Below are 22968 nucleotides of genomic sequence, written 5' to 3'. Positions count from 1 at the left end.
ATACCAAATATAAACAGACTATTTTGTGTTCTTTAAAGAATTATGTCAAAACCATGTTCAAGGTACACTAGCTATTGAGGCAAAGGAAGCCAAAAGGGGTCTTTACATGATCTAGATTCAGTTATTAATAGTTTTAGTTTTAGTAGATTAGTTTTAGTTCTCTAGAAAAGTGTTTGTCAGCTCCAGACATCGGGTCCCCACTGCCAGTTGTTTTAGATATATCTCTATATAAACACGTATTTAGGGAGACTAACACACACTGACTAACATTCTGAAATTCTGAGGGGGATGAGTTGAATTTTATAGATATAGATATGGGGGGGACAAGGACTGGAGTTGAGAAACACTGCTCTAGAATATGGTGTCTCTATAGCAATGCTGGTGGGCCCAAGATGGATCCAGGGGGGGGGCACAGATTTTGTGACATTATATGAAATATAGACTTATCATAAGTGTTATGTAATCAAACATCAGAAAAATAAGACCACCAACCAAAAGTATTGATGTTCCATCATTTTATAACAGAATTAGTTTTTTGGTTTAATAAAAATTCTGAGTTTAAGATTATACGTTTTATAAATCCACAAAACAATGCACTCTACACAAAGAGAGATGTACAATGAAAAAGTTTGGCAACCACTGCTATAGGTATTGTTTCCACTGAAAGTTATTTTGTTCAGTGGTTTGATTTCTGAAGTATTACAGTAAAAGCATCAGTACATTGCAGTGATGTCAGAGATGTCTGTTGACCTCTGAACTTGTCCAGTTCTGCCTTTTAGACAGTTTATCCTTCAGTTTGACTTGTTTTTTAAAGCTGGTTGAGTTCTGATGGCAAACATTGTGATGAAAAACACTGGAAAGGATTGACTTATGCCAAGAATCTGACTCGTTTTCTTCCACAAAATGTCTTCTTTATGAGACAGTAGCACTCTTTCCTTCTGTCTACTGCTGACATATGAAGCCGTCTTCATTCATAGACAGTGACTTTGTATATCACATAGATCAGCACAGGTGGGACTCCATAGTAAATTACAGATTTACATGAGTTTCATCAAAGATGTTAATATTAACAAGATGCACCGCCACCATTTACAATGTATGGGGAGGACCGCAGCGCTCGATATGGCTGCTCTAGTGAAGGGAGTCCTGCCTTCCAGTGAAAGAATCTAATCATCAATCAATAAAGACTGATAATTCTCTTGGACGGGGCTCTCGTGTGGCGCTTGCCGGCCTGTACACAGGCGCAATAGATTAGGCGACATCGCAACGCAATTTAAGTTCGGAAAACCAAAGTTATGATACAGTTCAGAGGTGTCACAAACATGGCCGCCGAGTTGCACGACTTCCGTAAACGGACTTTGATTTCATGTTAGCATGTTGCTAAACTAATGCCATGACATTTAAATAAGCACAACTAAACATTCCACCGACAAATATTGCATTAGAATCGTAAAACTATATCAAATTATACTTCTCAGTATTTAATAATACTAAATGACTCATTGTAAAATAATGTTTAAGTTTATTGCCAAATAAATGATATTGACATAATAAAAGTTTGTAACTATTAAATAAATAAGCACAAACCGATGCTGCAGGACTATCAGATCCTACAGCATTATTCTCATGTTATTTCTATTCATCATCATGATTGTTTAATCTATTACTTCAATATAGGATATGTTTTATCCTTACAAACCCAAAAGACAACATGTATTTATCAAACTGAGATTATTATATGTTTGATCAGATTCCTGTATTTAAACTTCTGTGATATAGAGGTGTAATCATTGAAGTTCAGCTATTGGAGAAAGTTTGGATAGGACTCTATATGAAGAGTTTGGTTCACAAATCATGTTTTTTATCATGTTATCATGTATTTATTGTATTGGTTTTTTAATTATTATGGCTTGAATCAAAACAAATCAACTGCAGTTTGATTGATATGAATTGGAATGCACAATAAAAAACAAGATTTTTGAAACATTTCAAAAACAGGTTTATCTCATTTTGGAACCAAACTCTTGATATGTTTGTAAAACAAGCCCTTAAGTTGTGTGCTTCTGTGATCTAGAACACATCAATACACGATAGAGCGGAGCACTTAAGAACATGGCCGTAAACACACGCAGCACATAGGTTTCTAACCCATTAATGCACACGCTGTGAAGTCATTAAATAATGTATACATGACTGATGGCTCTATCGATTAGCACAGAGCGTCTCATCAACCTTTTCAAACATCTTCCCCGTGATGACACGCAGACATCTTTTATTGCTCTTATACTGCACAGGTTCTCCGTTTTAATGAAGGAAAGGCGTTGATGTCGTCATGTGTGTGTTGTGTTGTGTAATGAGGTTCAGAGAGAGTTCATGCCCTGCTTTCACTGAATGACTTTTACATTAATGAATGGCTCTTGGCTTGTTTTTCTCAGCCATACCACAGAAGCTTCAGCTTCTCTTTTAGCCTTTTGTCGCTCTTCCATCTTTCTCACTGTCCATGTGACGCAATATTCAGGCAATAGTTATGATTTATACTGTTTGTCATCGACACATAATAATATCTCAATGTCTCCAGTAATCATGTAATGAATGTATTGTTACCGGCATGTGTTTTTTACAATGAGAAGACTGTAAGCATAAATCAGCTTTTATTAGCTCTCTCTCTCACACCGGTGTTCCTGTCCCATGAGAACCATCCGTACATGCTTTCAAATCTTTAATGAAGCTCATAAAGTCTCATTGTGAAAGCTTCGGCGGCGACATCGCCTGAATAACAAAGTGCATTGTCTCTTCCGTGAAATAAAGTTGAGTTCAGGTTAAATTCAGTGCTCAGAGAAGCTGACAGAGACTCATCTCGTCTGTGTGAGTTCAACCTCTTCCATTAGAGTGATGAATGATGCTGATGAATTCATTCCAGTAATGGACAGAGACCAGCTGAGCACACGTCTGTCATTTCATTATCCTGAAATCAACACATGAGGCTTCCTCTCTGACGATCAGGAAGTTTAACAAAGAATCCTTGAAGCATCGCCCCCCTGACTGGGCACATGAACAACACTGGTCTCATCATAGACATCAGATATCTCTGCTAGGATCATTAGCATCTTTTTGGTTGAATGTTAGTGATGACTTCATTTGGGTCTGGACCACCGGCCGTTAGATGTGTGTCAGGCGACATCACATGTTTGTGCCAGGAGTGATCTTCATGTTTGTTTCTAATGTCTCACGGATCCTTTCGCAGATGTTTGTTGTCAGAAGTGTATTTGACCTTACTTTATGACCTTGAGTGGCAGCAGGTGAGGAGTTTGAAGGGAATTGTGGGTATTACATGACCCACTCTAGAGGACAGATCTCCCATGAGCCTCTGCTCCATCAGATGTCTTGTATTACAGTACAGATGGACAGCAAGGTCAACAGAGTGAAAATACTTCTACAGCAGCATCTTACCCACAAAACACACAAGGTTCCTCTAAAGTTTATAATTGATTCCAAATAATAACATCCAATAAACAATCTTTTTGGTAGTATTTTTGCAACCGTATAATATTGCTGCACGGAAGTCATTTTTAATGACCTTAAATGACTTCAAACCATACAATAACATTCCCACAATCTTACACTCAAAGGGTCTTTAAAGAATCATCTCTTTCTTACCTTTTAATATTCTGATGAACCTTTTTTACCACAAAGAACCTTTTATGAAACAGGAAGGCTCTTCAGATGGGCAATTCCGTAAAACTTTTAATCTTACCATGACAAAAAAAAGTTTTTATGTTTTTACTAGACTAACAGCAAATGTTTTATTTGTAGTGCTTGATTTTTTATGATCAGGCAATTGCCATCAGGATTGTTGCATCAATAACGTTACATATTCCTCATAAATGGACACATGAAAATAAATAAAAAATTCTCTCCCAAAAACCGTGTCCAATTGTTGTCACATCCATAAGGCATGTTTATTTGCCTATTTTAAAACAAAAGATTTGTTCAAGGATTGACATTTGTCTGATGTTTAAACTCTATCAGCATATGGGTTTAGTCAAATATAAACAAGATGATTTCATATATTGGCAAAATAAAGATTCTCTGAGCATTTTTATGGCCATTGGAATTGGCCAGATACATCATTAGAGATTGATAGAGAGTTTTTAGTAAAACAGTAATAAGAATAAACACATATTGTTCTCTAGTGGCTAAATATGTTGAAAAATTGTCAGAACTGCAGTTGAAATCATTTCTCTGATCACATGATCCATCACGTTGTAATCGTTTACAATAGTTTGTGTTTAAGCTAATGTGCAATAATCCTGATGCCTAACAACAGTGTGCAGAAATCCATCAAACGCTGTCTGTGTGTTTTATGAGGTGAATGTCATTCTTGATTGTGATTGGTCAATAGCAACTGTCTGCGGCCTGTTTAATTACCTTTTGTTCTGGGCAGCTCATACAGCTGTGTCATATATCATCTCTCTCTCTCATCACGTGTGAGAAATCATTTCATCTCTGTGTCCGTGTGTATATATTTGTTAAGTTTCTTTGACGTTGTGAACCATGTGTGTGTGTGTGTGTGTCTCCAGGAGCTGAAAGTAAGAATCTGTGGAGTCTCATTAACAGTAAACACACATCATCTGACGCGTGTGTGTACGTGTGGAGTTTCCTCTCTGAGCAGCTCATGATTTCCCAGCCGTGTGTCTGTCCCCATGTGTGAAACACATATTTGAATGATGTTCTCGTCATAGTCAAATACTTGATTGTCAGATTGCAATGATGGAGCGACACAGTCACACAAGTGTCCTCTGTAATGATGCATTCTTCTGTTGAAGTACTGTAGTGTTGAGTCACATGTGCTCAGAGACGAGTCCTGCGCACTACAACAGCTGCTTCTCTAGTCAAGAGGACCAAAACAATATGACTTCTTCCAGAAGTGAAGGTCTAAGGTGTTGTTCAGATGAGAGGTTACGGTTCATTCTGTGCTTCTGCAAAACATCTGCAAATAAAACTAAAAGTGACACTAACACACTGTCAGTACAGTGCAGATGTGCAGTATAATCTAGCAGATTAGTGTGTGGATGGACGGATGTCTCTGTGGTTTCAGTTGCTGTGTTTGTGTTTGTCCATTCTCATGCTTGACTAGATGATTTTAATTGCCTTTCTTGAGTAAACGTGTGTAATTACACTAGTGCTGGAAAATGAGAAAAGCTCAAGCTGTACTTGTGATGATGTATGTTCAGTACATCACAGAGAGAAGTTTTATATTGATTATCTTTCATGTCATATGGTCTTCAGATCAATTGTACAGCAGTCAGAAAACACTGATCTGGGTATTCAGCAGAATCCAAGGGGAGTTGTATGTATGAAAGAAGTAAGTCAAAAAGTCAAGTCATCCTGATGAATTGTGTTGAAGAATGTTTGAATGTATGATGACACATCAGTATGTTAAGGTGGAGCGACTGGTGTTTTCAGAGACCTGTGTCAACCTGAAACACAAACTGTCAGTTAAACATCATACAGTCAAATAATCTTCTGTTGTCATGTGTCAGACAGTGAAGTGATGGTGTGAGGAAACACTTCATTAACACTCTTTCAAAACTCCATCATCTCCATCACTTTCTATTGACGTGTGGACCTTAGTTTTTATCATTCAGTTCAGTTCAGTTAGATGAGATGTGCTCTCTTCAGGGTGATGTTGTACATTTCAGATTGAATAATAAAGTCCTGCATGATTTTCAGATTATTTTAGGGTAGATCATTATGAGTGTGTCTCTCAGATGTGTGTAAACAGATTTTCTTCACACCATCGGTCACAGGAGATTTATCCTCTGTCTGATGATTTAGCAACATCACGCTCGGCTCTTATTTTAGCATGTGCTGATCAAACATTATTAGAGATGTTTGAGCTGATTCTTCCTATGCACAGACTATGGAGGTTGCGTAGGGCCCCTGCACCATCAGGGGCCCCCTTGAGTACCGAATCAAAAACACTATTGTAAATAAAACACTTTTTTTACAACTTGCGCATTCAACTTTAGAGCAACCATTTGGAAATGTACTTTCTAATACTTTGTTATTTACTTACTGTTACATACTTAGATATCATGCAGTGGGCAGCAGGTAATAACATGCGCATGATGTGCTGATATATGTCTTTACATATGACAGACGGGGCTATCTGTCTGCGCAGAGAGGGAAATTGCAACAACCCAAAGCAAAAGAACAAGAAGGCATGTGTTATTGTAAAAAAAAAATAGTGTTGCCAAAGTGAATTACTCTCTTAGCAACACATGTATCATGACCGTGGCATGACAGCAGCTAGCCTCGCACAGAAATGAACCATGGTTTACCACAAACAAAACCTAGTTTTACCATGGTAACCACAAATGAATCATGGAACTGAAGCAAAAACACGCTTGGTTTCAGTAATGAGCAGTAAGGAGAGCGTGCCTTTCCAGTGTAATGCAGTCTGTGTTCAGGCTTTACTAAAACATCTGAAGTGTTTCAACTCTACTGACTCTTGGCATGTCAGAGCAGGAAACCATGACCTTATTTGGGCGTACAAGCAGGAATCTCCAGGTGTGATCCCTACACACACATTACACAAGAGCGCTGTTAAATAAACCTTCAGTGCTCATGATGGATCAACTGGTCTGGTGACTTTACCCAAGATCTCGTCTCACACACACTCAGACAACGGCTTTGAACACTTTATAGATGTTTAGTGTTGTGTTGATGGATCAACAAACATTAGTTCAGCCTCTTTCAATCAGTTCAGCATCTCACGCTTTTGTATGACTTCAACTTTAAGTGTAGAAGTTACACTTATCACGCTTATTACACAAGACATGAAAAGTGAATTTGAAGTATTTTATTAGCTCATCCTTAATGAATGCAGACCTCAGGTGAGGAAAAGCAGATTACTTTTTGTTTCAAGGTCAGAAACAAAGTTCAAATGTCATGAACAGTCAATTTGGTTTAATCATGTGAAAATATAAAGTCATATATGTTCTTTAAAGACAGATTTATATTTCATTTGTTGAAAGAGCAACTGTCAAAATAAATGCTGCGTCAGGGTTAGCGTGTGTTATTAGTTTTGAGAGGTTGTTATCTGGGAATTATGAACCTGCAAATGTGGCGACCAGCCAATCAGGATCAAGCATTCCAACTAGCCGTGTAATAAGCTGAATTAACACTTACTGTTCATGTTAGTCGTGTTCTTTTCATTTTCAATCAATCTTCAGATGGTTATAGATGTGTGAATTTGACGCTCATGTGTGGATGTTCTCATGACCTTTGATGTACAGTGGGTACGGAAAGTATTCAGACCCCCTTCAATTTTTCACTCTTTGTTGTATTGCAGCCATTTGGGAAAATCATTTAAGTTCATTTTTTTTTCTCATTAATGTACACACAGCACCCCATATTGACAGAAAAACACAGAATTGTTGACATTTTTGCAGATTTATTAAAAAAGAAAAACTGAAATATCACACGGTCCTAAGTATTCAGACCCTTTGCTGTGACACTTATATATTTAACTCAGGTGCTGTTCATTTCTTCTGATCATCCTTGAGATGCTTCTACACCTTCATTTGAGTCCAGCTGTGTTTGATTATACTGATTGGACTTGATTAAGAAAACCACACACCTTTCTATAAAAGACTTTACAGTTCACAGCGCATGTCAGAGAAAATGAGAATCATGAGGTCAAAGGAACTGCCTGAAGAGCTCAGAGACAGAATTGTGGCAAGGCACAGATCTGGCAAAGGTTACAAAAAATTTCTGCTGCACTTTAGGTTCCTAAGAGCACAGTGGCCTCCATAATCCTTACATGGAAGACGTTTGGGAGGACCAGAACCCTTCCTAGAACTGGCCGTCCGGCCAAACTGAGCTATCAGGGGAGAAGAGCCTTGGTGAGAGAGGTAAAGAAGAACCCAAAGATCATTGTGGCTGAGCTCCAGAGATGCATTCGGGAGATGGGAGAAAGTGGTAGAAAGTCAACCATCACTGCAGCCCTCCAGTCGGGGCTTTATGGTAGAGTGGCCCGACGGAAGATTCTCCTCAGTGCAAGACACATGAAATCCCGCATGGAGTTGCTACAAAACACCTGAAGGACTCCAAGATGGTGACAAATAAGATTCTCTGGTCTGATGAGACCAAGATAGAACTTTTGGCCTCAATTCTAAGCGGTACGTGTGGAGAAAACCATGCACTGCTCATCACCTGTCCAATAAAGTCCCAACAGTGAAGCATGGTGGTGGCAGCATCATGCCGTGAGGGTGTTTTTCAGCTGCAGGGACAGGACGACTGGTTGCAATCGAGGGAAAGATGAATGCGGCCAAGTACAGGGATATCCTGAACGAAAACCTTCTCCAGAGTGCTCAGGACCTCAGACTGGGCCGAAGGTTTACCTTCCACAAGACAATGACCCTAAGCACACAGCTAAAATAACGAATGAGTGGCTTCACAACAACTAAATGACTGTTCTTGAATGGCCCAGCCAGAGCTCTGACTTAAACCCAACTGAGCATCTCTGGAGAGAACTAAAAATGGCTGTTTACCATCCAACCTGACAGAACTGGAAAGGATCTGCAAGGAGGAATGGCAGAGGATCCCCAAATCCAGTTGTGAAAAACTTGTTGCATCTTTCCCAAAAAGACTCATGTCTGTATTAAATCAAAAGGGTTCTTCTACTAAATACTGAGCAAAGGGTCTGAATACTTGTCAATGTCAACAATTGTGTGTTTTTCTGTCAATATGGGGTGCTGTGTGTACATTAATTAGGGAAAAAAAAGATTTTAGCAAATGAAAAATGTAAGGGGGTCTGAATACTTTCTGTACCCACTGTATATCATGTCATAACGTGCGCTTTGACCCATCATGTAGTTCGGACGTTTGATTCTTTTACTGACGCTGAAATTGATTGATGTTAGAAGTTATAAATGAAAGTTCTTCAAGACAGAGAGCGGTCAGATCTGCAGTATGATTCAGCAGCATCAGGAACACTGTGTGTGTGTGAGATTAAAGAGAACACTGTGTGTGTGTGAGAGAACAGGCAGTGCTCTTGCAGTAGATTTCAGTACGTGTGTCCCTGTGGATCTGCATTGCTTGTCAGATGCAGCGCTGGAAAACGCTGGGCCAGCAGATGCATTACAGGAGGTGGCACGACTGCACTGCACCACGGCTTCCGTTTCTTCCCAACAGCAAAAAAATTGAAATGGAAGCAAATCGATAGGGCAGTTTCCTGAAGGTGCAGACGAGGCCGAATGCGGCTGCAATGCATTACAGACGTCTGCGACGCACACACTCATGCTGTTATGCTGAAAAATAAGTATGCATATTTATATAAGTATTAATCTTATTTAAAATAGATAAGCAAAGTTCAAGAATATTTGAAGGATAATTTAAGTACTAATATCACTCTACTACTAATAACATTTAAATCTGCTATTTCAATATAACGTCATATACATATTTCTCACATTATGATAGTATAAAGAATGTGCTTCAATTCATAATAGTTTCTTCAAATCTCATATAGTAATAATTTCAGTTTAGTTTCATTAATGTACGTTTCATAAAGAATAACTTGCTATAATGCCATGTATTTGAATGTATTTGATTTGACTTTTATTCATATAAATTGTTTAATTAATCAATTATTATTATGTCCTGTTAATTTTGATGTGTGTAAAGCTGATTTGCAACAATGAATGTTTTGAAAAGTGCTATAAACAAATGAAAAAACACTTCTTAGTTCATAGAAGTGACCTTTGAAGTAATAATTTTTTGAGAAGTACATAAAAGTAGACTGAATCTGTTTGAAAGATGGGTATTAAACGCACTCTAATTAATACTAATTAATACAAATATTTTCACAGGAGTAAAAGTCTAATTAACAGAAATACCCAACGTTAAAACAAGGATTGGCTCATTCTGGTCTGATCTGAAGCATGTGTTTGATGGACTCTAATTATTTCATAGAGCACATCCAACATTTCTGCATTGAAGCAGTCACTGGTGACACTGGGAGAATCAGCCTGTGGACTGTTCAACTTGTTTAGTCCCCAGCTCAAGCTCAAACACAGAGCCTCAGATGAATCACATTCTCATGAAGATTGAAAAGAGAATCCTGTCATCATTGAGACTCACGAGCAGAATGAAGGCTCCTCTGTGTCACCTTGAAAAGATCTCCTGCTGTTTCTCCAGCGAGTTTCCGTCAGTGGTCCAGCACCGTGCCAAAATGTCAGCATCTCATGAATGGCGTCTGTTTGACATGTCTGAGCTCCTGTCAGCGTCTTTCAGGTGGTGATTCTCTTAGAAACACTGAATGGAGATGTTGTTGTTGTACCAGTGAAAAGCACAATGAGATAGAGGGACTGAAGCGATCTGTTCCGCTGTCGGCGATTCATCACAACAACACATTCAGCTGATGTGACCTGTGACATCACGACAAAACCATCGTCCATTAGTCCTCAGAGACCAGCGTCACCTCAGGTCACATCAACCGTTCGACCTTCAGTTTGTGTGTTGAAGGCGTCAGATTGAGGTGCGCGTGTATAATCTCAGGTCCTGGCTTCAGTGTCTGTGTTCTCCATCAAAAGTTGTGAAATGCTTGGAAAAAGGTTTCCAGAAGTGGTTAGAGGATTGGTCGTGGGTTTGATCATGGGATTGCACATACTCACACACTAATGTATAGAATCATAGGATGTTAGTGGCTTTGGATAAAAGCGTCCGTCAAACGCATGAATGTAAATGTATAGTTTGAGGTGGATGATGGTTCAGAGAGGCGGCGTCAGGTGTGACGTGAGCGCTGAGGTGGATGAATATGTTGATGAGTAGAGAGGAATCACATCCAGTCGCAGCGCTCTGAGAGAAACAGCACGCTCACAGACGGACAGCAGACATGAGATCTCTTATACATCACAGACCGTATTCAAACATCACAGCAGGTATACGTGCACATCTCTCTTTTATACCTCAACTCTGTCTTCTGTCAGGATTCTGCTTTTATTTTGTTTCGTTGTCAACCTTATAAAGACATTGAGTCTTTCTTTAATGGTGACTGCTTTATAGTAATGATTTCTTCACACGTGTGAGTTGTTGTGAATGTGATTATGTGCTGGACTGTGCGGTATTCTGTTCGCTGGGCATTTATATTGCTTTTTACAGTCACTTCAGAAATGTGCTTTATGAAGGTCTGTTTCGGTGACATTCAGTCAGAGTTCATTTGGGTGTGAAATGAAGCGTTGTGTGTGTGTGCACATACACAATGATAATTGTGTTTGTGTATTTGTGTGCAGCGCCCACCAGCACCACACCGTCAGCTAAGACTTCCAGCCACGTAACGCCCTGCAGCGAGAGCGAGAGAAACTACTGCGTGAACGGAGGAAAATGCTTCACGCTGGAGGTCACGCCGGGAAAAATCCACCGCTTGTGCAGGTAGAGATGCGCTGTGTGTGTGTGTGTGTGTGTGTGTGTGTGTGTGAGACCACTGAACACTCCAGCGCACTGAAGACAGCATTACAGCTGCAGTGCTGCACAAACAGATCACTCACAAAAGAAACAAGTTTAAATTCACAGACAGACATCATTATTATAAGTCTATAAGTCACGTGTAGCAGTCAGAGTGGTCACTGAAGATAATGTTTTAGTGATCCTCCTCCTGACACCTTCTTTCATACTAATGTGGATTTTATTGTGTGTGTACAGTATGTGCTTTATTCAGTCAAACACAAATCTTTATCAAATAATTCATTTGCTTAACCACAAGTTATAAAAGACTGTAATGGAATAATGGAAAGTTTGTGAATGAAATTAGGTATAAGATGTTGCATTTATTGGTGTGTGTGTGTGATCTGTGCTTTTGCTGTCCAATTCAGTGAGTAAGCACAAAAACTACCGCTGATCTCAGAACAGCCTGATCTCATGCGGTCAGGAGATGCCTCTCTCTCTCTCTCTCACACACACACACACACACACACACACACACTCTCTCTCTTTCTTTCTCTCTCTCTCACACACACAGAGGATAGTGAAATCTGGGGCCAGTTGCATAAACTGCTAGACTAGTCTTAGTTAGTCTTTCAATGTTTTCCTTCAAGACTGCTCATAACTTCTCTCAGTCAGTCAGATAAAGAGTAGATTGGTCAAACTGAAATGTGAAAAATAAGACTGATCAATTGTAACTAATTGCTAGTCAGTGAGACTAGTTGTTAAGACTTTTCTTATTGGTTCGGTTTATGTAACTGGGCCCTGATGTCAGCTAAACTCTTAAAGTCCCAGTGAAAATAAAAATAAATCATTTTTTCATGAAATATTGCAGTGTTTATTGTACATAACGTGTCATGTGGGTCATTCTCTTTTATAATTCATGTGTTTTCATAATCTTGAGTTCAAATCTAAAAAAGTACTGTCTTCCTGTAATGACGATCCATCTTAAATGACGTCCTCCCCTTCAGCTCCCCATGCTATTTCAAACAGCAACGGCTGTTTTTATTCATTCAATCAATTCACAGTAAAAACCACACAAGCCACGCCCACAATTTGGAATTCCTTTTCGCTCGGAAATGCATCAGAATATGGAAGTAAAAACAATCATAACTTCTGCTTCACGGGGACTTTAATAATAAATGTTTAACATCTGAAGAACCTTTCTGTTTCACAAAATGTAAAATATGTTAATAAATGTTGTGTACAAATGGTTCTTTGTGGTGAAAAAAGAATCTTCAGATTATAAAGATATGATTCTTTAAAGACCCTTTGACTGAACGCTTCTTTGTGGAATGAAGGGTCTTCATGCATCACTGTGAGAATCCTGTATAGCGTCTTTATTTTGAAGAGTGTGTGTTGTGAGCAGCAGTCAGCGGTCCCCACCGGAGGAAGTGTTTTATTATTGTCACAGACTGAAGCATTAAAGAATCAACACACCGTTTGTTTCTGTCAGTGTTTGTGTTTGTTTTGTGTGTGTGTTTGTGTCACAGACCTGCAGTCCAGAGCGTGCATGCTTCACTGCTGTCTGGTGTTTGTGTGTGTTTGTACAGTTGTGTAACGTTGTGTTGTGATGTGATGTGTTGTGCTGTTCATCCTCTTTCTAACACAGGTGCCTTCCAGGATACACAGGGGACCGCTGTCAAACCAGAGACCCTGTGCGAGTCATAGACAACAAACGTATGTGCAGTCTGTGAACGGCCCTCAAAAAACCCCAAACACACACACACACCACACACACCACAAAACTGCTGTGTACACGCTGACCGTCTCTACAACACACTGAACCCATCATGACGGGAGCGTGTGTGTGTGTGTGTGTGTGTGTGTGCGGGGGGGCTTCTGCGTGTCAAACTCACTTCCTGTCTTCTTCTTCTCTCTTCTCTCTGTGACTTCTGTCTTTCCCTCTCAGGTGCCCCAATGAGTTTACTGGTGACCGCTGCCAAAACTACGTAATGGCCAGTTTCTACAGTACGTCTGTTTTCTTCTTCTGTGTCTGCTGGGATGAGAAGCGCTGTCTCCTCTTGCTTTGGTTTTGGTAGTTAGATCAGATCAGATCAGACCGCTCTCTCTCTCTCTCTCTCTCTCTCTCTCTCTGTGCATGTGTCTGTTAGACGGTTAGCTGATGATGGTTGTTTAGGGGATGAATGAAACATCAGATGCGGTCTGTTTGTGATCATGAGCGATGATGTTTATTCACCTGCACATGTCTCATCTCTGGCTCATTCAGTAAACAGGATCAATGGGCTTTCTTAAATCACTTCATTTAAAAACTTTACTGATGAACTTTTGATTGAAAGATCCCAAACACAACATCATGACTCACTGTAATATAATATAATACACTGTCTGAAGACCTATTTGCAAGATGTAAACACCGGTCCTGAAGAATGTTCACTTTTTTATTATAACTAGTATTTTTAAATCTTCCATATATATAACTCAATCTTAAAGAGACGCATTTAGTATTTTAAATATGAAGAGTTTATTTGCAAAAAAAAGACCACTCCGTTTTTAAACATCATGTTTTTAACGTGTTTTAATCAACAGTTCTTTTTTGTTTGTTTTGTTTTGATTACTTAATGAAATAAGCAGTTTAATTGACATTACTTAGAATGCAGAATAAAACGAAAACATGATTTTTTATCCTTGTTTTTGCAAATGAACTCTTTTTACTCTGTCAGTTGTGTATTCTCCAAAGGTTTGTGTAGTTTCAAAAGCAGCGTTGTTTACTTCACCCAAAGAGGTCTATAAACACAATAAAGTACATGTCAAGAGATCATGAATGTAAAAAAAAACTATATTTGTCAGCAGCAAAATAGCACAACTTGCCTGAACATTCCTAAACAAAAAAAATAAACAAATAATAGTCTTCAGGTATGATTTTTCACAAACACTTTATTAGTTTCCAATCTGTTGTGCAGCAAACCGTCTAAGTAGTAAATCATGAGATCTGTTTCCTAGAATTCATTGGTCCTGAATGCTCTAGAATCGACTTTATTCAGAGAGTTATATAGATCCTGGTCGTGTCTGTAGTGAAGGACATATTGTGATGTAGAAATAGCTCTGCTGTTATCTCATCCTGATACACGAGCGCCAGACATTATATTCTCCTTCATCCTTAAACCCACAGTGATGAAAGCTTGTGTGAAGCATCAGAACGGATCCTGTTCTTTCATTTCACATTCATTAACCTCAATTTATGAAGACCACCTGATGTTTTGTGCTTGAATTCATTCCTGTTTTGATCAGTTTACTGTTCATGTGAGCACTAGTTGACTTTGTGTTAGTTGAGATGTTAGACGTGTGTATGTTCATGTGTGTATATGAAGATTTCCAGTGAGTGTAGAAATGATTTGATGTGTTTGTTGTGGTGAGGTGAAAGAGCACATGATGGGTGTGTGTGTGTGGTCGTGTGTGTGTGTGTATGTGTGGGCTCACCGCTCAAATCCTCAACCAAGTGTTTTTTCTTTCTTTTCCTTCTTCTCATCATCTTGTCTGCCTCGGCAGAACATCTTGGGATTGAATTTATGGGTATGAATCGTCCTCTTCTCCTAGTGTGCAGATGTTTAGGGTGTAGAAGCTCCAGTCTGTTTCTTTTGCTCATGAAGGAATCAAACAGTCATAACATCATCATCACATCATCACTGAACCTTCTGCAGCCCTCTCACATTTAACACCAGAAAGCAGATATCTGCACTGAAGCTGATGCGCATGCGTGTGTGTGTATAATTGTGTGTGTGTACGTGTCTGCAAGTGTGTACACATGTGCGTAAGTGTGTGTGTGCGTGCATGTGTCTGTGTGTGCATGCATGCGTGTTTGTGTGGTGTGCGTCTCTGTGTGTGCGTGCATGTGTGCGTGCGTGCATTCATATGTGTGTGTGCGTGCGTTCCTGTGAGTGTGTGTGTGTGTGTGTGCGTGGTTGCATGTGTCTGTGTGTGCGTGCATGCGTGTTTGCGTGCGTGCATGTGTGCGTGCGTCTGTGTGTGCGTGCATGCATATGTGTGTGTGCGTGCGTTCCTGTGAGTGTATGCGTGTGAGTGTATGCGTGTGCGTGCGTGCATGCGTGCGTGTGCGAGTGGGGGGCATCAGCTTTTATGTTAGGAAGGATGTTGTTAATTATTCATGAAGTCCTCTGATATCTTCTATTCAACACAGATATATGCTGCACACACATACACACATACACACACACATACACACACACACTGCAGTAGTTATGGTGTGTTTGGATCCCTTCAGCTTGGCTTTTCTCATTCACTCATGTAACCCTCATCTTCCGCATGACATTCTCACTTTATTCTTTGTGTTTCATTTCTCTTCTTCTCAGTGTTTATTGATGTTGTCACTTACATGTACAGTAGAAATGGCAGTCGTGTTGTGTTAATTGTGTGCATCAACAATATCTTTCAAAAAGATCATAATATAAACAATGGTAACAGAGTTTGCTCACAGGTTTGAATGAACTTTGTTGTTTAAAACACAGGACAACATGACATGCCCTAAAGAAGCCATCCAATCACGTTTTGTAGCTTTTAGTCCATTTCTGAGTGACACTTCTCACAGCAATAACAAGAAAAGAATGAAATGATAGCAGTTCTCCATTATTTCAAATGTATTCCAATACTGTAATTATTATCCAATAATTATTTGTACCTATTTACCTATATATTTATTTTCACTATTTTGCACTGTTGCTTTATACATATAAAGAGTTCATTTGTAAAAACAGACCAGTCTGTCATGGTGGATTCCAAGTAATATCAATCAAATGATTCTGCAAATGAACACTTTGTACACACACACACACACACACACACACACACACACACACACACATTTGAGTTTATATAGTAGTACTGTTCCATAATAGAACATAATAGAAATATTGAAGTACACATTTATAATGCAATTAAAAAAAAGAGAGTGTGGTATTAAAACTCCTATATAAAGTATGTTGTGCTAACTTCTGAATAAAATATGTCAACACAGAAAGAAAACTGTTCTTCTCAAGACGTGTCGTGGTGTATTTATAGTTCACATTATTCATGTGTGTCTCTTTATTGAGTAGATTTAGTTTTTCTCAGCCTGTGAGTAAAGCCCTGATATCATCTGTTTACTGAAGCCTTCAGCATCTGGACGCTGGTAACAAACTCCCAGTGAAGACAAATCCACATTGATTTGATGTCAAACATATATATTGATATTCCTGCTGACTCACTAAAGCCTTTAAAGTTTAGACTTAAATCTGAATGAAATGTAAAAATCTGTTTTTCTAGGCTCTCTATGTGTCTGTAGATCACAGCAAAAGAAATGATTGAGCTGCTGAATGCTTCACGAGATGTTGTGATGTCAAACTCATAATGATGCACGAGTGATGATGAGTGAACTCACCTGACATGCTGAGATCATGTGTGTGTTGTGATGTGTAAAAGCAGTGTGTGCTCTCTTCCAGAAGCTGAGGAGCTCTATCAGAAACGTGTTTTGACAATAACAGGCATCTGCATCGCTCTCCTAGTAGTTGGCATCATGTGTGTGGTGGCTTACTGCAAAACAAAGTAATTCACATTTAGAAACGTTTGTTTCACTTCATACTAATGTTTTGAGTTGGACTAAAACTGATGTGGAGTTTAAGCTACATGTGTGTAAGATCTCTGCCTGTGTGTTTGTGTAGGAAACAGAGGAAAAAGCTGCAGGATCGCTTACGGCAGAGTTTACGAGAACGCAACACTGTGGCCAAAAGTCCTCCTCATCCTCCACCTGAAAACCTCCAGCTGGTCAATGTCAGTACCATCACCATCATCATCAATATTGTGTTCTTCATATCTATGAAGTAATGTGAGTTCAGTGGACTGCTGTAAGAGCTAGAAGTAGTTCTTCAATAAGAAAAGCTCAAATAAGAACGCTTTCAAACATGTATCAATGACACTGAAGTATACTTGACTTACACCGGCACAAAAGTGTACCTGATGTGGATGATATTCAATACTTTCTTCACATTGTTTGACATACAGTTATATGAACCTACATATTCATGTCTATATAGTAACAGACAGTTTGACACACAATCTATAAATTGTCAACTAGAAGAACACTGTTAGGTTCATAGAAAGAAAACATTTTGACCTTTGAACCATCAGAATACCTGGAGGTTTATAGTCTATAGGTGCAGGATTGTAAAAGTAGTTGTGCAGTGAAAGTGTACTAGTATTGATAGCACATTGTGTCAGTGTGTCAGTGTTATCTGCTGCTGCTCATGTGTGTTTATTTGCAGCATTGCGTGTCAAACACATGGCATGGACATGTGACCGAGAAAGAAGCAGAAACCTCTCTCTCCACAAGTGACTTCACAACACACCCGTCCACCGCCGTCATCAACCTCTCCAGCCCGTGGTACAATACACACAACAACAACACAATAACAACAACGTGTGACAGACACACAAGCGTGATCATGATGAAACACACACACATCTCTACCTTACAAAGATTAACATTGAACGACACACTGATGTCTGTGATTCGTATAACCCTTATTCCTGCAGCAAATGTTTTAAACACAGTATAATGAATTATTATGGGATGTGATTTTGGCTGTAAATGTATGTTGGCTGTGTGTTTAACAGTTGGAGTGATGGACGAACAGACAGTGTGGATTCTGATAGTCATGGGGTGGCGGTGAAGTCATCGGTGGAGAAGTGTTGTCATCATGTAACGCCGACTCAAAGAGGCCGTCTGAACGGAGGATCATCACATCAGATGAACCTCAACACCTCCAGCAGAGACAGCGGCCGGTGTGTTAACCTCTCACCTCATACACCGTCTGTCGGTCACTCACAACCTTGTATTAGTTTACTACAATTTAAACTTTGAAAACCATTCTATTCAATCAAATCAAATATTCGGCAAATTTTTTTGGGAAAAACTTGTTTGCCTCAAAAATAACCTGAAATAATCATGATTAATCACATCCAGAATAAAAATCTGTGTTTACGTAATATATGTCGTTGTACTGTGCCTATTAATTTTGTATTTATAAACATATACACATAAATGCATATATTTAATACAAATATAAAATATAACAATAAATAAACTTTTATTTTGAATTTCAAATATAAGTAAAAAAAATAATACATTTAAATATTTCCTAAATATGTATAAACAAGTATGTGTAAGTTTTGTGTTTATAAATACAAAATAAATATGCACAGTACACGGATATATATTATGTTAACACAAACCTTAATTCTGGATGCGATTAATCGTGATTAATCGTTTGACAGAATTAGTTTAAAGCATTACAATTATATTAAAAACAAAAATGTAAATGAATTAAACTTTAAAGAGCAACATAATAAATAATCAAATAAATTATAAAATGACGAATGCATATACCAAAATTGCTCAAATGAACAGAAATCAAATATAAACGAAACTAAATTCAATACTATAATACTAACTCTGGTCACTCATATCACCTCTTGTTTCATGAACTAGTTTTAGATGAATTACTTCCTCTTTTGAGCTTTAATCTGGATGTTATATATCAGCAGTGTCCACAATACACTCACCGTTGAATATAAGATACTGGTTTAGTATAAATACATTTCCAATAACATTATGTCAATCGGAGGTTTGTATGTAGATGAATAAAAATAAAACTGTATTTGAAACTGTGTATTGTGTGCGTGTCAGGTACGTCTCAGCGGCCACGACTCCCATCCGTCTGTCACCGGTGGGGCTTCTGTCTCCGGTGACGCCTTCCTCTCCACCTTCAGAGATGTCGGCTCCTCTCTCCAGCCTTGCACTCTCCATCCCTTCCATGGCGACCAGTCCATCTGGAGAGGAAGACCGCCCCCTGCTTTTCCGGACGCCTCCGATCCTGCGCGACAAATCCGGTTCCAACCCGGTGCAGCGGTCAGGCCACAATCTCCGTAACTCGGCCCACTACAATCACGGCCTGGAGCTCCTGAGCCCTCCGGTCAGCCCGCTGCACATAGACGAGAACGGCGGAGAGAAAGTGAGTTCACATCAGCCCTCCCCCCCGCACAGCCCCTCTGACCATGCTCAAAGAACTCAGCAGACGGCCGAAGTGTCGCCGGCGAGCCCCAGTAACTCGGAGAGCAGCGGCTCAGAGAGCGAGGACGAGGACACGCCGTTTCTGGGCTCAGAGGACCCGCTGGGTGGCATCTGTGCCGGGTCTGTGGAGGGCAGCAGAACTAACCCTGCATTACACCTGTCGGCACAGGAACATCTGCAGAACAGACTCCCCAACATCATAGTCAACCAAGATCCTATAGCCGTGTGAAAGAAACTCGACAGATCACCACCAAACCTTTATTTTCTATAATTAGGAGAAATAATTTTATTTTAGCGAAACAAAGACTTTTATAAACTCAATGTATAAACAAATGTCTTTATGTTATGATGTGGATATTATTATTATTACTATTATTATTATTAAAAGTGCCATTCACGTGTAGCTGAGGTCACAGTATTTCATTAGCAGAAAAATATAATCGACGGTGCCTTTTCATTTACATTGGGACAAAAGACTGCATTATGCCCCTGGGCCGTATATTCATCACAAAATAAACGCGTGTGTGAAAAAAAAACAAGTCCACCAGCACTCGGATTCAATAGAACAACATGGTCACTTTGGAAAAATGAAAAACCTTTCTTTTGATTTGAAACGCTCCTACATTTATTCATGCATTGTGGCTGAAAATGTGCCAGTTTTTCTGACTGACTTCAAAAGTAAAAACATGATGCCACTGTCGATGAAAAGAAACTATTCACAAGATCTAAAACATGTACGATCAGATACAAACTTTCTTCAGTTTTAGATGACACGTTAGATTAGACTTAATATAATAGCTCGCTGTCTCCATCACATTTGATCATTTCAACACAAAATGTTATTGTCAGAATCTTTTGAACATTTGCTTTTCATGTAGACTGTTACATTATATTCAAAGTGTTTGCGTCCGGTATTTGACATGATTTCAGCTGTACACAAATAACAACAACAACACATAACCTGAAGCAATTAAAAGAAAAAAGATTGTATTTATTTTCTTTCTTTATTTATTTGTTATTTATTTATTTATTATCTGATCTTGGCCTTGTAACGTAATCTTGCATTTTTTTATCTCTCTAATAATAACAATGACAGTCCATGATATTTTAGTGTTTTCTTCATAATATTTCTGTGTTGTTTTGATATTTAGCCGTAGGCTGTGTTATTCTGTCATTTAAAACAATAAATGTTAACGGTGAAGACTATCAAAGCACCTCACTGTACATATAAAGCGAGCTGATGTGTTTCATGTAAATATGTTGTGTTCGAGTTTTGAATGATAACCGATGACCATCATACTTTTGTTTCTTTGTTTAAATAAGTCTTTGCAGATGGAGGTGTTAGATGTGCGTTCTGTAAAACCATCGATGTTGAAGTCTAGCGGGTTTGGGCTTATGGTTTGACCACCACAGATACTGTCATTACATGAACAAGCATGAGGACAAACACAGGCATGCTTGTCCATCATCAGGACCACAACCTTACAGACAAAAAGAAAAATAATAATGCTGCTCTTGTGTGAAAAAAAACAACAACAACTATAAAAAGTCTGGAGGATATGTGTGATAGCTTTACATTGTGTTTCTTGTCTTTATTTGCACTTGGCGTGTGGAACTTCTATTATTTGCAGGTAAAGGGGTGAAATGACACGGGTAAAACGAATATTACGTGCTGATTTTTTACAAAGCTCATGGCTCTGAAAAGCGAGGTGTGCTATGATTGGCCAGTTGGTTAGTGCGTTGGTTATTGGTCAAATACTAGAGCGTTTCACAGAAATGAAACACCTCTTACCATATTCAGAACAACAGGTTCCTCTTCAGTTGTACTGACAGGTGATAAAATGTAATTGTGACTTCTTACATCAAATTGAGCCCGAATCTGAGACGGAAAATGAATATGATCAAGCCGATACATCAACTTTGCCAGCACGACTTGAGCAGAATGTAAAGGATTGGTAAGGTTTTATAAAAAAAATATTATGTTAAATAGGTAAAAACTATATCTAACTGTTTGACCTTTTATATGCAACGTTACAAAGACTCTAAACAAACAAGCATATACATCATACAGAGTTTGTGTGAGATAGAAACAAGCACACGTTACAGAAGGGAATGGTAACATAATAAATAACGTGAGCACGTTGGCCCTTCTTGACCAAGCAGTGTTGCATCAAGTCTCATCACCACTCAACAAAGACAATAAACCCAAAATAAATACTAAATAATAAGACAATATAAACCTCCAGTTGGAACATTATTTCTGATTATTAGGATTCACGTTATCTTTTTTCATGTTGCACGCGTCTGCATTTGCAGATCACAAACACATGACAAACTCAACTCGTGTTAGTCCGTAACAAAGTCTTTCACAATGACCACATACTTACAGTCTGTGAATCTGAAGCACCAGAAAAGCTGTAATGGTTGGAACGGCCCCACCTTTTAACCAAATTTTTCGTGCATTGCAGGTCTTGATATGTTCCAGGTTTGTGAAGCAATCGTCGGTGAAATGCGCTGCACAATCTTGAACATTCGGATTGTACTTTTCTGAAACAGCGTTCATTTTTAGCTGTCTCATCCTTTGGCAGGGCAAACAAAGAGGCTTTCTTTTCACACAGCGTCTCCATGAGTGCGGCGGTGACGATACAATGAGATTTACAAGTACGCCACCTTACTGACGTCTACATTTGGGTGGTCTTAGTCAAATGCTAACACCAACTGATGTAGATTTGTGGGGGTGTGGTTACACCAGGTGTTTCAGGCAGGTCTGGGTGAGCATTCGCTTTTACATAGAATGCATCTTTTGTTTCAACACATCTTATAACACACCAAAGACACAGAAAAACACATATTCACGCCATTTGACCCCTTTTAACTCAATTGTGTCCTAATTTTGCCAGTTAAATATCAGGAAAATGGGGGGTAATGTCAGAAGTTTACACATTAAACAATTGCATTTTGATTAGCGATGGTCAAACAGCATTTCATGACACGTCATGAGACAATGCTAGAGGACACTTTAAAACAACTGTATCTTTAAAGGTACAGTTCACCCGAAAATTGAAAATTGTGTCATTTGTGTCAAGTTGTTCCAAATCTGTATCAATGTAACCAAACACTTCTTGGACCCCATTGACTATCATCGTAGGAAAAATGTGAATGGCAGTCAAAAGTGCCCTAGAACTGTTTGCGTGAAATGTTTTTGTAATTGTTTTAACCCATTGTTAGGTCAAAAATAGCCATATTCTGGGTTAATTTAACCCAATTTTTGGGTTTATCCATATCTGACCAACCATAGGTTGAAATAATCCAACATTTTGTTAATGTACAGTAATGATACCAATGATCACTGGTGGAGAAAACACAATAAATCATGATAAATTCAGCCTCCGAGACAT

At 38.9% G+C, this 22968-nt stretch overlaps 1 protein-coding gene across 9 annotated transcripts in view; it reads left to right on the top strand.

Annotated features, from left to right (window-relative positions):
* nrg1 (neuregulin 1) overlaps positions 1–21145 on the top strand; it is a 53869-nt gene extending 32724 nt beyond the window's left edge. For 3 of the 9 annotated variants that reach the window (XM_056735949.1, XM_056735956.1, XM_056735954.1), the window contains 8 exons: positions 11301–11439; positions 13400–13458; positions 14998–15021; positions 16944–17046; positions 17163–17271; positions 17763–17881; positions 18115–18282; positions 19187–21145. In XM_056735949.1, coding sequence (XP_056591927.1) covers positions 11301–11439; positions 13400–13458; positions 14998–15021; positions 16944–17046; positions 17163–17271; positions 17763–17881; positions 18115–18282; positions 19187–19799 — 1334 coding nt within the window. In that variant the 3' untranslated portion in view covers positions 19800–21145. Of the gene's footprint in view, positions 1–11300; positions 11440–13099; positions 13168–13399; positions 13459–14997; positions 15022–16943; positions 17047–17162; positions 17272–17762; positions 17882–18114; positions 18283–19186 lie in introns of all 9 variants that reach the window. The other 6 variants (XM_056735951.1, XM_056735957.1, XM_056735955.1 and 3 more) reach the window with 4 other exon arrangements.
* The last annotated feature ends 1823 nt before the right edge of the window (positions 21146–22968 follow it).

The sequence above is a fragment of the Triplophysa dalaica genome, chromosome 22 (genome assembly GCF_015846415.1).
Source record: "Triplophysa dalaica isolate WHDGS20190420 chromosome 22, ASM1584641v1, whole genome shotgun sequence".
Taxonomy (NCBI): Eukaryota; Metazoa; Chordata; class Actinopteri; order Cypriniformes; family Nemacheilidae; genus Triplophysa; species Triplophysa dalaica.
The sequence above is the reverse complement of the archived record's forward strand: the minus strand, read 5'-3'. Positions and strand labels throughout refer to the sequence as shown.